At 35.2% G+C, this 14931-nt stretch overlaps 1 protein-coding gene across 4 annotated transcripts in view; it reads right to left on the reverse strand.

Moving 5' to 3' along the window:
- Positions 1-14931, reverse strand: part of LOC150096688 (UDP-glucose 4-epimerase-like) — a 107634-nt gene that overhangs the window by 61520 nt on the left and 31183 nt on the right. For 3 of the 4 annotated variants that reach the window (XM_090408042.1, XM_090408043.1, XM_090408044.1), the window contains exon 2: positions 1778-1919. In XM_090408042.1, the coding sequence (XP_090264168.1) occupies positions 1778-1904 (127 nt within the window). In that variant the 5' untranslated portion in view covers positions 1905-1919. Of the gene's footprint in view, positions 1-1777; positions 1920-8084; positions 8290-14931 lie in introns of those variants that run through there. The other variant, XM_090408045.1, reaches the window with a different exon arrangement.

Raw genomic sequence — 14931 nt, forward strand, 5'->3', positions numbered from 1 at the left:
CACAAAAGAGTCTCTAAGACAGAAGTAGCAAGTTACAGACCAACTGGTATCTCAAAAATAGTGGTTAGGGTAATATTCAGGAATAGGCAGAAAGGAATATGACACTCTATGATAGGCAGCACAGCTTTGTAAAAGGTAGGTCCTGCCTGTATTTACTCATTATTATTATTATTATTATTTAGGCCTCCAAGGAGTCAAAAGACTCATCGCGGGAGGTCCTTCCTAGGAAACACAAGTCTATCAAGACTCAACGTGGGAGGTCCCTCCTAGGAAACACAAAATCTATCATACTACTCCTTAAACTCACTGACCATTCTCGCTCTCATCACTCTATCAAGCAATGCATTCCAAGGTTCAACCACCCTCCATAACAGATTAACAGCTGAAATAGATACAATGTGGCTCAATACTTCTGAACTCTTTACAAGGCATTTTGAAGTGTACAGAAATGTGTTACATAAGTTGGAGCAAATGAGAATGGATATGAGGCTGGTTGCATGGATACAAGGATGGCTGACAGGCAGGCACAAGAGAGTAGTATATGGTGGAGTAGAATCCAGGATAATGCAGGCAGTGCTTTTTTTTTTTTTTTTTTTTTTTGAGATGCTACATAGCAGTACAGTACACCAATACCTTTATTAACAGTGACATATGACATGTGGAATCATTTTATTCAACTTTTCCTGCTAGAAAAGTAGGCATACTGGCACTTATTGTTTTCAAAAAATGCTGAATGCATAACTATTGAAGTGCCCTGTACTAAGGCACTTCAATAGTTATACTGGTTTAATCTGTATCAATGATATAGAGAATGATTTGGGGGAATATATTCAGTTGTTTGTGATGCAAAACTGGAGAGGGCAATAGACAATGAAGGTAATGCATTGTGATAAAGATTCCTGTAGAATGATTTAAATAAACCAGCAGCGTAAGCAAAGAATAATGGTAACTGTTTAGCCAAGTGAATAGTCTATCAGCTCTCTTTTAAGCCCATAAATTCAATTAGCTCATTGATACCATCTCCAAAAGATAAAATTCCATCAGTACTGCTACCTGGAGCCTATTCAGGTCCCATGAAATTGCAAGCTACTCTACTTTGAATCTGTTTCTATACACCTTTTTAAATACCAATCCTACATTTCCTCCAAAAAATGAAACAAATCAGGTCTCAGAGAACATAAGATTACTAATTCTAGTCACAGAATCCTTTGGAATGATGCCAAATTACCACATAGATGTTCTCATAAATATGACTGTCTCTTTAAAGAAAGTTCTGAAGTACTTCAGCATTGCCCAAATGTGAAGCTTAACAATGGACTATCTAGACCAAAAATCTGTGAAATTATTATTAAGAACTGTACTGTTTAATTATGTTTTTTCTTTTAATCACACACACACACACACTTCAAGTGATCCCAATAGTGTCGTTTTTTTTTTACCTGCAAGGAGAGATTCCATTCTCCATGTACCTTCCTCGTTGTTTAAATTTTTGATTTCAAACTGTTTTACAATGACGACAATACATGATGCGTGAATTGAAATAATTGTAATTAATCATCTTAATTAAATACTATATTTTCAAATGTGTCTACATGTTATTTATTCAGAATGAATAACACGCAATTATTTCTTAATAAATGTATTAGCACCCTGTGGTCTAGACTGTAAAACAACAAATATTTCACAAATAGAAGACTTAAAATAATAGTTCCTTAGTTTTCAAAACAAATACCCAAGAAAAAAAAGTCTTGTTCATAATCAAAATAAATTCACTTACCATGAACAGCATTCACAAAGTTGTCAATAACAATGACATCATAGTCAGCAAGCAGAAGTTCAACAATAGTGTGGCTACCAATGAATCCTGCACCACCAGTGACAAAAACTGTTTTCTTGGAAGACATGTTGATGGAATTATTCTGAAATCAAAACCAAAAATAAAGTTGGTAAAGAACATGAATGGATGTTGCTAGAGTTAAAAAAAAATAAATAGCATAGAAACAACAAATACAAGATGTTATATTCAGGAAATAACAATCACTTAAAAGAAGTGGTAGCTATAATATTAAATACTAAATATGAGGATAATATTCTTGAATGGCAGCCAATTTCAAGTAGAGTAATGTGGGGTAATATCAGAATGGGGAACTGGACAATGAGATTTATTTGTGCTTATGGTTCCACAGAAGGTTCTAATAAGAAAGAAATGGAGAAATTTTTCAAGACAGCAGCTCACATGACAAAAAAGCAAACGTTAGTCCTTGTTGAAGATCTAAACAACAGAGTAGGAAATGATTACCAGACATATAGAAATGGTTTGGAAAAATTTAGAGAAAAGAGCAAAGCTAATAGTGGCAAGTACCTGCTAAATTTCTGCCCAGGACATGGACCAGTTATTACTAACACCATGTTCCAACATAAAAATGTGCACAAATTCACATGGAGGAAAGATGCAAGGAATAAGAAAAGTTTCATTGACTATGTTATTGTTGATGGTGGTGTTTTCCCACTGTTTCAAGAGACAAGATTATAAACAGGATTTGAAAGAGGAAGAAGTGATCACCATTTAGTCTTGAGCAAGATAAAACTGAATTTCATATTGAAAAGATGGGTGTGTAAGAAAGTTTTTAAATGAATCAAAGTTGAACAGCTATGAAATATGAACTGTAGGCTTAAATACACAAACATTATTCAAGAAAAACGGAATGAGTTCAAAAAACAAGAACCAGACCTTGGAGATTGAGTGCCAAACCCCAAAGAAAACTTTACTGATTCAGCCAGAGAGGCATGCGGTGAGGTAATCTGCAGGATAGAAAAATTAGAACTCCATAGTGGGCTAAAGAAGTTAAAGAGACAGTCAAGGAAAAGAAGAAAGCATATCAAAAGTTCTTGGCAAGTAAATCAGCTTGTGCTCTTAGGGAATACAGAGAAAAATGCAAGAAAGCAAAGTATTGTGTAAAATTAGCTAAACAAAAGTCATGGGAAGAGTTTGGTAAGAACATAGAAAATAAATATCAGAAAAGTGATAAAATATTCTGGAAGCTATTTAAAAAACTCAGAAATGGAGGAAAGAGTACTGTAAAAGGAATTAGAGATGATAAAATAGGACCTGAAAACTGAGGATAAAGGTATTCTTGATGTATGGAGTAATTACTTTGAAAGATTGCTAAATGAAACAGCAGCGACAGCATGGTGGTAGAAAACACGCAACAAGAATACCATCCATAATATATATCCGTACCTGAAGCAGAAAAGCTACCATAAACCTGAAATGTGAAAAGGCAGTTGGAATAGATGATATTCGACCAGAAATGCTAAAATATGGAGGTATAAAAGTTTTATAGTGGCTACATTGAATAATTCAGAAGGCCTAGTCAGAGGGTTGAATTCCAGATGATTGGAGTAGAGCACTCATGGTACCCATCTACAAAAAAGGGAATAAACCAGAATAAGAATACAGAGGAATTTCTCTACTGGATGTTCCTGGTAAGATTTATGCAAGTATTCTTGAGAAATGGCTAAGAAACATTGTGGAGGAAAAGCTTGGAAAAGAACAAGCTGGGTTCATGCCAAACAGAGGTTGTCAGGATCAGATTTTCACTTTAAGACAAATATTTGAAAAATCATGGGAATATAACAATGATCTGTATTTAAGTTTTGTAGATCTGGAAAAGGCTTATGACAAGGTGCCAAGAGGAAAGCTGTTCAAAATGCTCCAGTTATATGGTGTACATGGGACATTATATCAAGCAATACTTATTCTTTATTTGAGTTGTAAATCAGCAGTTAGAATTGAAGGAGATACAGGAAGATGGTTTACAGGAACATTAAGGGAAAGTAGTGCCCCTTCCCTTAATGCATAACATTATACATATCTGCAAGGAGATGTGTTTTGCATTATGGGAGATACTGAGATAGGATTGTTGGTAGCTTGCTCCACCTTTGCAAGGAGTCGCCCGGTGTTGTACCACTTTACCCCAGTCCTGACGATACTTTCAGGCGCAAACTTTGTTTGCACACACTTGGATAAAGGATTAAACTAAATTTATTATAGTCTGACCAAGTGAAAAATAAACTTTCAATATAATTATATAATATAATTATTTGTTAGTCACTGATGAGACAGAATTTATTCAAAGAGGAAGAAATAAAGTCTATTTCTTCTAAATATTAATGGCCAAGCTGATGAATGAAGGAATGAATGATGCAGAAAGGTACTGCTAAGTTAGAGTATATTATACCTGACAAGAAATTATATTCTTATTTTAATCCTTTACCTAAGAGTATGCAAACAATGCAGGCACTATGTTTGCTTACACCTAGGTAAAGGAATAGCACAATAACACAATTTCTTCTCAAATATAATACACTTTGTAACTCAGAAGGAAAACTTTTTATGTCTCTCAATGATCCATAGAAGTGGTAAAACTACTTCTTACATTGATTTAACTTTAGTATCTTTCCTAGGTCTGGCTTCCACAGATCTGATTTCCTGCTGAAGTTGTCTTGATCACTGCATCCCAACAGAAGCTTGCATATGGCACATCTATTTATGTGGCATTGATCAGGACCCTTCATGTGCTTGCCCTAAGAAAAGAGCAGTTCTGCTCAGTGGCACTTTTGCCTATCATTGAGTAGAACCACTGCTAAGTATCATATTGGGTTTAATGATCCTTTTTGGTCACTTAGCAAGATTTTGTGATCTTTTAGATCACTAAAATTGGATTCCATTAAATGCTTGCTATGGCAAGGCTTTTATTGTTGTGGACTTGATCAGGGCCCTGTCAGTGAGTGTTCATCTAACAAAATGATCAGTTCTTCTTGTGGTAGATTTTTACCTGTTACTGAGTGGAGCCACTGCTGGGTGTTCTAGAATCTTGAATTTAGTGATCCTTTTGGCTTTCAGTAAGATGTAGAGCAATTTTTTTTTTTTTTTTTTTTTTTTTTAGATCACTCAGTTTTTGTAGAACTCTGCCACTAAAGTGATTTTGATTACTGCCAGTCAATGATTACCTATGGCATATCTTCTACTGATATAGCCTTGATCAAGGGCCCTTTGGCAGTTCTTGTTTGCTGCTTGCAGATGCTGAGCTGCTTTTTTTAATCTCTCAGAGGGTGAAGCCAAGGCCTTTATAGATGTCATCTGGCAGAACCACTGCTGAGTGATCAAAAATGATTTAGTCAGAATGACCCTCTATGATCATTTATGAAGGATAGAGTAATCTGAAGGATAATCCAGTTTTTGGAGATGATTTCTGTAGTGAAGATTCCTGCAGATCACTAAAGTGGTCTTGATCACCAACTCCATTAATTCTTGCCTATGGAATGGCTCCTATTGACAAGCCATTGATCTGGACCCTTCAATGCCTACCCTAGGAGCAGCGGCATAGCTAAGGGGGGGGGGGGTCCACCCCAGGTGGCACTTTGAACTTTTGCAGTTAATTCTAAAATATAGTCTCGAGAACTCAGTTCCAAATATTGTAATACTACTGTGAATTTTCCTCACAATTGCTGTAAGCGTGAGAGGAATTTTTCTAAATAATAGAAATAGACTTCGTCGATGAAATAGACTTCACCAATGTCATCGACGATTCTGCTAACAGAAAAGCAAGAAACATAATATTTTAGAATGTTGAAATTAAAGTTTTACTTCAAAAAACATAGTATTTTAATTTATTTTCCTATATGTCATTTTGACTTTTTGTAGTATTTTTGGTGTGCATTGAGAGGGGTGGCAAACTCAGGGACCACCACAAGCGGCAACAGCTCTAGCTACGCCACTGCCTAGGAGACGAGTGGTTCATGCTAGCAACCTATCTTGGTGATAGGTTTTGTTGGTGGGTTAAGTGGAAACACACTTTACTAGAGATGATGAGTACATGCATACACAGCAAAACTTCCTTTGTATGTACCAGTGTAGTTGGCTGAGTGGATAAAGCCAACTCTCCATCCCAAAGGCTGCAGATTCAAGTCCTACACATGAGCACTGTTTGTGATTGTCCTTAGATAGGAGATGTTACTGTGTGAGACTAGTACCCTGATTTCTGAAAGCCTAAAATGAATTGAAAGAGTTTCACGTGTGGTGGTTGCTCGAGTGGGATTTCTAAATTAAAAATACATAAAAAAATAAAATATAATAAAAAAATGTTAGTCCAATCATGGAACTAATGTACCATAGGTTTACAACCTTACATTGGTGGAAGTCACATGAAAAATAAAAAAAAAAAGTTATTTCCTAATTATAAATCACTTGACATTTTTGTTAATAATCAAACAAGTCCTGGTATCCAGTGAGACAAATATATAAAAATATTTGGTAACTAGGTGAAAAAGCGATTGGTATCCAAGTTGACTTAAGAATAAAGTCCATGTAAAAGTGTTTTTTTTTTTTTTTGTGGTTCCTACCCACAAAAGGTTATTAGTAACCTATATCATGTGTGGCCTACATGAAACTTTTTCAAGCCACTTCAAGCCTCCAATAAGTGAGGTGGTGGTGGTATTACAATGAGTGATGAAATTTTAAATGTAAAAATGAAAATAAGCATGACCTATTTTAATACCATGGTCAGCATTTTAAATAAGCAGAGCAGGGTCAATGAGAGTGGGAAAAATCAAATCCAGTACAAGTTATGGAGGAGCAGCCCAGAAGGGGCCTAGATACTAACCATGTTGCATATGTTTGTCGCAGTAATATCATTAGCCCTGGTTTGGTGGGGGGGGGGCTTTTCATGAAGCATGAACCCCCCCCTCTCAGCAGTCCTGTAAATGAAGTGCAACCAGGTCCCCTTTACATGTATGCTTAACCAGGAACTACTGTACTTGGCACTTTTAAACATAAAATAAATCTGCTAACCTTTTATTCCTAGCAGGGGCTAATATATGTATAGCAGGGGAAAGGCCATTTACCCATAAACATTTGCTACTTAAGACTATCTGAAAAGCAATTAAAAAAAAAAAAACATTTAAAATGCCCCCCCCAAAATCATCAGCTACTATTAAACTTGAATGAAATATTTTAAAATTAAGGTAAATTTTTTCTTAGAATTAATTCTTTAATTTCATTAATAACTTTCAGTAAGTTCCAGTTTGTGATCATTCAATAAGGCACCTTATTTGCCTTACTATTTACAAAAAAAAACTTCAAATTATTAACTACATTTGACTGATCATCTTCAAATATTGTTATTAATAACTGTAATCAAACATTATTGTTATATAGTAAAAGTAATCATACTTTATATTATCCCCTGCATGCACACACACAGGCTGTAAACCTACAGCACATCAGTGCTGTGTGGGCAAGAAAAAAAAGTTAAGAAAAATGAAAATGTTTCCTGGAACAAAAGTTGTAGAAGAACATTCCTTGAGGAAAGCTGTTACAGAGAACAAAAGTAGATGAAACAAAAGCAAACAAGGAGTTGCTTTAGTAGGTTTGAAGTTGGATTATGAATGGATGACTAGCAGTTAGTTCTCCAACCAACAGACTGCAGGTTTGAATTGCAACAAGGGCATGGACGTTTGCAACTGATTTTTGGTGGGATAAATTTCATCACCTGATGCAAAACCACCATCTCACTTACTGGAAACTTGAAGTGGCTTGAAAAAGTTCTATGTTTGGTCTCTGGAGCAGAGTTTCCATATTATATAAAAAATAAAATACAAAAAATATATATAAATTTAATAAAAAATAAAGAAAAAAACCTCAGCCACCAAACTATCAATGTACTATAGATTTACACCTGTTTCATGAGAGTCAAAAAAAAAAAACATTATAGGCCTAGATTTTCAGGTAAAATACAAACTAGTTTAGCAAGAGCTCATGAAAATACATGTAGAAAGGCCATATGACAGAAAGAAAACATTTGCAAGAAAGTGGATGAAGTGAGCCTGTGAGAGGTTATGAATTAACAGGCTACCTTCTTCTGGATCAAGAATTTTTAGGTGTAGTGCAATTTTCATGCACTACACCGAAGGTGATACTACGCTAAGGTATGTTGAGCTAATTTATGATTTACATGTGAGTTTTAAAGTAACAGAACAAACATATACCAAGTTTTTTTTGGAGATGAAAAGACTCTCTTTACCTTTGTGCCAAAAAACTGGGTGCAAGTCTTGTCTGGAGATATATTGGTATTTTTAAAGGATAGGGGAGGTGAAGCGAGATCTTTCTTGCTAAAAACAAGACAAGGCTGTTGTTGCTTTTATCCAACCAAAGAATGGTAAGGAGATCAGTGTTAGGGTGCTGGTTATCAAAAACATGAAGCATGGAATACTAGTGCACTGCAAGATTGTCAAATGAACAGGAAGAACAGAAATGCTGTCATTAGCTGGAAAGTAAAATAAAACCATTAAATAAACCATAAAAAAAATTTTTTTAAAAAAAACCATAAAAATAAAACAAAAAAAAACATAAAATATTTTTTGTCAAGCAGACTTCTATGCCAGAACTGATTAAATGTCCTGAAAATGTCAATCACACGAATTTCTTCGAATGCTTTCATAGTTTGCAAGAGATAAGCAACATTGTGACTAGGAGATTTGATGTGGACTAAGAGTGGTGGAATCTATAGTGATTGTCAGATGATTAACTGTAGACATACAGTAGAGAAGTCATTGCCTGTTGATGACTTTCTTCACTCTATTTGAGAGAAATAAGGTCAAGGACATGAGAATAATAGTTTGATAGCTGATTGGGTATGGGAGGGGAGCCTAGTGTGGAAACATCATAGGATGAGTGCTCGTTCCAGAGCAGAAGTTCTGAACAAATTTTGGAGACTATTATCAGAACTAAATTTGCTGGTATACAGGCTCTTCCAATGTCATTCTACTTAAATGCCAGAAGAGTTGGAGGGGGGGGTGCATGTGATGTAGCATTCTTGGTGTCAACAGGCAGTGATTTACATGTCATTTATCAAGGAGTCAGAGGAGAAGAATGATGACAAGCTTTGTCATTAGAAATGTATAAAAGGTGGAAGAATGGAGGTGCAAAATATGCACCCAATGGACTTAGTTGCTATTCAAGCAGGAAACAAATTTTGAATAGAATGGAGAATGAGGACCATCATGCTGCCAAGAATTATTTCAATGATTTGGTCAGAGAAAGTATCTGGTTCAGGAAGGTGAAAGAAGAGTAGAAATTATCATCTTGCTTGGTAGTAGTAGTAGGGTGTTTATTTATTTATTTTTTTTTTTGAAAATAATGCAAAAAAAAAAGCAAGGGGGGGGAAGGTGGGAGCTAAAAACATTTTTGCAGGGAGACAAAAAAAAAATCCTTAAGCTGGTAGCAGAAGAATGATATAATGCCTGTAAATCCCTGTAAATTAAAGTAACTCAGCCTAACCTAGAATGACAGGAGATGAAGATAAATTGCTAAGTCCAAATTCACTCAATATTCCAAAAATAAATTAAACATTGTTCGTTTCAGAAAACATCTGAGAGTTTTCGATGATCACGTCACTTTTTTTTTTTTTTTTTTGCATAATATTGTGACCTAACCAATCAACTTCTGACTAAAGCATAAAGATTTCAATTTTTTTTAAAAAAATTAAACTGCTCTCAATTTAGTATTTACATGGAATTTTAGAATAGGTCTTTCTTGGGCAGACTGCCTGCTATCCAGTCTTTAGCATAAGACTAAAAATTCGGCAGATTTTAAAATGTTAAATTATTTTTAAATAAAAAATTTTAAAAAAAATTGATTCTGATGGCTTCAGCCTGTGAGTAGCTAAAATAGTGACAAAGTTCACCTATAAGCAATTGCATAACTAGAGAGTCTTAAGCCCTTCGTTAGGCCCTGGAGACTCTTCCTCCGTGCATCAGTTACACTAGTATCTAAAAAGTGCTGATCCAATATTATGAACTACCCTTTCAAAAGATTCTGTATAATACAAACAGCTTAGTGAACAAGTAAGCACTCATGTGCTGTTTCGGATGTACCGCGTCCTTGAAAGGATAGCGAGTACGTCATGTTAGCCTCTAACACGCGACAGGGTTGAGCCAATCGTATTAGTTTGCAATGTAAGTGTCTACGGAGAGGCGTTTACTTGTGATGTTCCAGACATTTTTATAAGCCAATTATGTTACATACTGCTTCACGTTAAAATAATAAACAAGTTGTACAGTAAAAGAAATAGTTCACTGAATTCATACAATATCGGGTTTATTATGAGAGTGCAAAGTTCAGCTGTATTTGTAATACACTGAATTTGTTTCCACAGCTCTGAAATTTTAAGTGGTCATCCTGCTGTTCCAACTAAAAAAAACTTTTGAGGCAGTGGTGTAACTACTGCATCAAAAAACTGCACGAGTTAGGAAGAGATGCATGCTTACTACTAAAAGGGCCCAACACAAGCTAAAGTTATGCCAATATTTATGGATGATACTTATGAACTGTATTGTAAAATAACTTTGGCTAGCAAATTGATCACTTTCTAACTGAAGCCAACCGTAGCTTTGTGAATATTGTGTAAATACATTTTGTGGGAGGAAATATCCTTCTTCTGCATATGATTGGATAACTAGCGTCTACCTAAGAAAGACCAAAAATTCCTTTCTGATGAAAAGGTGAATTCTATGAATGACAGGGTGGGGAGGACCTAATAAATTGGTCAGTCAGATGATGATCTCTTTAATATGTAGACATTCCAGAAACAAACAAATCATCTAATACACATTAACCTTAATACCTGAATTTACTAATGAATCGCATCTCGCTATTATAATTAATCATGTTAAAAATTAACAATCTTAGAAAGTTAAATGTAACATAAGTGCTAATTCAAAACTTACCTATAAGCGAATATCGAGAAAAAAAATACATTGAGTAATTAATTACATGTCATGTTATAAGAAGTGTGTCTCTTAAAAAAGTTCCCTTTAAATTTAAATATTAACAGAGCTACAGAACGCATGTGATACACAGACCGAAAAGGTTACACACTGTTGATTCAGAATAAGCAGTTACCCTCCTCCTGCAGCTCTGTGTGTAAACAGGAAAGCTAGATTAGTACTTAGGCAGTTGTTCCTCCAGGACATTGCATTGTTGGACTTCTGGAACGAAGGGAGCGTGGCTCGTCCCTTACTGTAAATCAGTGCTTGCCAAGAGCTGAACATAAGATTAAATTTAAAACAGAAAAGCGAGATATTACAGTTAGGAAAAAACACGAGGGTAAAAATTTCAAAGTGTTGTTTTAAATTCCACATATTTTCATAACTTTTGAATATGTAAAATAGAAAGACAATAGTTATACAAAGTTCAACGATTTTTGTAAAACTGCAGCGCGCACTAGTCGAATCCTCTCCAATGGGCCCATGTAGCCATAGCTGTCCTAAAAGTGTAACAGAAAAGCGCAAATTGAAATTTTCGATGTTTTCAACCCGGTTGTGGCCGCGGGCGCATTCGAGACTGGGAAGTGACAGGCACCAATATTTTTTTCCTATGAAAATTTATACTTGCTTATCATATCAAATGATAGCAGTTAACAAATTATTTAACTATGAAAGTTGGATAAATACACATGTAACATTTATTATACAACTAGATTTAACCATCGCACAATAAGCAAAAACATTTCTTTTTACTTTGGATAAAACAATAATCTTTCCAATCGTTGTTGAATTTACAGGTTCGTTGTTTTTATTTAAAACGAGAAAACAATGTATGATCAAAGCGTGCCGTGCCGACAACACGGTGAAGTGGTGACACATCCCTCAAGCGCACGGTTGCCAGTAGACTAAATATTACTATTATTATTATGTGACACCTCCAGGGAGTCCAAAGACTCATTGAGGGAGAGTGTGCCAACAGCATCGAACGATTGATCCCTTTCCAACTCGGCCGGCCTGGCTGGCCGAGTGGTTAGCGTATCCGCTCCCCAACCAAAATGTTGCGTGTTCGAATCCCGCCGTGAGCATGGATGTTTGCGATTGTCTGTGAAATTACTAGTGGTGGTGGTGGTCGGCGTTGGTGGAGACAGAGCTGTAAAGCAGGTGCCCTCCCTCAATGAGTCTTTGGACTCCCTGAAGGTGTCAAATAATAATAACCACGCTCAAACTTGCTTAACTTTTTGCGTGAGCCATTACTAGCAGAGGTTCTACCAATACAGGCAACATACGTACAAAATTGCCACTGGTAACACTAGCACTTAAAAGACAGAGGAATTACAAAATGTTCGTAATATAATATAAATGTTAACATTTTTTTACGATTTCAATAAATAATTTTATTTTTTCCGTATTTAATAATTGACAGTGGGCGCATGCAAATAGCTGCCAGCGAGCATAGGGTTGAGAACCGCTGGTCTAAAGTAACGATTCTCGATTTTTTAAAAAAAACAAAAATTCCCTGGCATGCCATTTTAAAATGTAGTAGTGACTCATTCTCGCTCAAAAATATCAGAAGAGGGAAGATATATACTTGGAAACACGTATTCATAACAAGATGCAATTTATATCACAAACAACCGCTAACTCTATTATACCATTCAGAATTATTCATGTAAGTGACGACTAGCAACACGTTACATTACATGAATATGCCATATAGAAAAAAATTCCGATTCCAACTCAGTATCATTGCAATGCTGAAATTAACTTTTCTTTTCTTTTTTTATTGCCTCTTTACAAGGCCTTGATATTGACCTCATCTGGACTACAATGCACAGATCTGGTCTCTATGGTTGATGCAGATGGAGTGGGAATAGGTTAGGTTAGGAATAGGTTAGTTGAAGGAGAGCGTTATCGCAAGCACGATGCGATATTTGCTCGGTTGATAAGACCTAGGTTCGAATCCCTTCATACTTTTCGGGAACTTTTCCCGAAATTCAGACATTGTTACCCAAAAAACAGGCCAACTGGCCTAAGAACACGCACACAGTTAACAAACAAACAAAATACACCTGCTGTAACATCAGCCAAAATAAATTCTTTTGTAATATAAGCCAGAACAAATTACTCCGCGATGAAGTGTTGTCACAAGCATTAAGAACCTCGTTATAGGAGAGAAACCATTTCTGAAATCATCTGCATGAATTTGATAAAACATAACAAATAACTTTTTGTTTTCTAAAGTTTTTTTCATCTTCATTACGAATAGCGATACGTATCAATTCCGTTTATTCTAGAGTGACGATCGCCAACGACTAAATTCTTTTTATATTTCTTATAGCAAGTTAGCAAGAATTTTGAATTATATATTACTACTCCACTGAAAACTTTTTATCGCTATTTTATTTAAAAGGTATGCAATAAAGTTCAGTAACTTTCAGAAATAGTTTTAACTGTTGACCTGTAAATCGCTGTAATTAATAGAAAATAACAAAAATCCTTCACTCGACAGCTAACAATTTCCATTTCGTACATAAACATAACATTAACGTAAATTTTATATTCAAATTATTAATTGTACGATTAATATAAAACTTTGAATATTTAGATTATTGACTTACTCATTTGGTGGCAATTTAATTACGATCATGAACCAAACTATAATAATATGTGATGCAACGAAATTACACCGATATTAGTTTCCGATTACTGACAAAATATATAAAATTTAACATTACGTTTTCCACGTTTGCTTTCCAGAAGAGATCTTAAGGCTATTTTCTGATGTATACAGACGCTCATTTACAAGGATACGACTTGTAAAACTGAATTTCGTGTCAGTGTATTCTAGTAGGACTGTATGACATACTTCGACTGGTTAGTGACCTCGCGTGCCCTCCGCACGAGGTACATAACCAGCAGACAATACTATAGCTGCTTTTCATACACACACGAAAAAAAAAAAAAAAAAAAAGAACGAAAAGAAAAGAAATAATCACATTTTTTATGCTCTGATTTTTATAAAGGATCTTTTTTATTTCTATTTAAATAATGCCTTTCTATTATTTGACGCAGTATAACAATAGTTTACAACGTTTCGCAACATCTTACTAAAAAATGTCTTCCTGAAAATATCGTTCGAATACATCAAGATCTCCGAGACACTGAAAACTATTGCAGAGGTGTTGCAATAAAAGCTGGATATTTGGCACCTATTTTATTTTTATTAATATAACGTTGTCTGTGTTTTTATTCAAAAACTACATGACCATAGCCTGCTTATATTAGATTGCCAAGTATACTTCCAATAGGTTCAGTACCATAGGAGCAATCAAGCATATACAAAATAGTATAAATTTTTTTTTTTTCATATGTTCGTGTTAATACTGTTTATTAAGAAATGGTCTCGACATAAAAATTAAAAACCCAAGAAAGGATCGAGAAATTCCGTCCAGAAGATACTTGAATACTGCTTGATTATATAGAGAAATATTTACGTAATAAAAAAAAAACCTACTACTGTGGTTCACGTGTGTTAAATTTAGTCTTGAATACTGCACCCTGCCAATATCCTCGCATTCGGTGCAGAGACTGTTTTCATATCAAACATCGAAAATCTTCCCGTCAGGATTGCTGTTCTGCTGAAGAGTCATAAAAATCCAAACAGCTTACGAGAAGCCTACCCAAAATTTTCCGTAGTTTTTAGATCTCCAAAAGATCCTCTTCTACAAACAGGTGTTTATACAATATACAATTCCATGTTCTGGTAGTCTATCTTACGTAAGGATAAGCAGTTTTTGAAACGAAAAAAACATGTCAGCGATGTAAAATACAGAATAGAGGAAAAAATCTGGAGCACATCAACAAATCAAATTACACCAACGATAGAAGAACTTCCTTTCATGCTTAATCAAAGAATCCAGTGTAGTCATTTACTCACAAGGCTCCCTCAACAGAAACCAGGGTCTCGTCTTAAATGAGAAATCCCTAATCAGATCTCTTAGCATACTAGACTTCAATAATCGCCTCCACACTATCCAGAGACACGTGAAGAGTTCCACCACCTACCGTTTTTGAGCGTTTCGGTTCTAATCTGAATTTTATTGA

This window comes from Typopeltis vanoorti, chromosome 18, assembly GCF_054136105.1.
Source record: "Typopeltis vanoorti isolate ZY-2024b chromosome 18, IOZ_Tvanoo_1.0, whole genome shotgun sequence".
NCBI classification, from domain to species: Eukaryota; Metazoa; Arthropoda; class Arachnida; order Uropygi; family Thelyphonidae; genus Typopeltis; species Typopeltis vanoorti.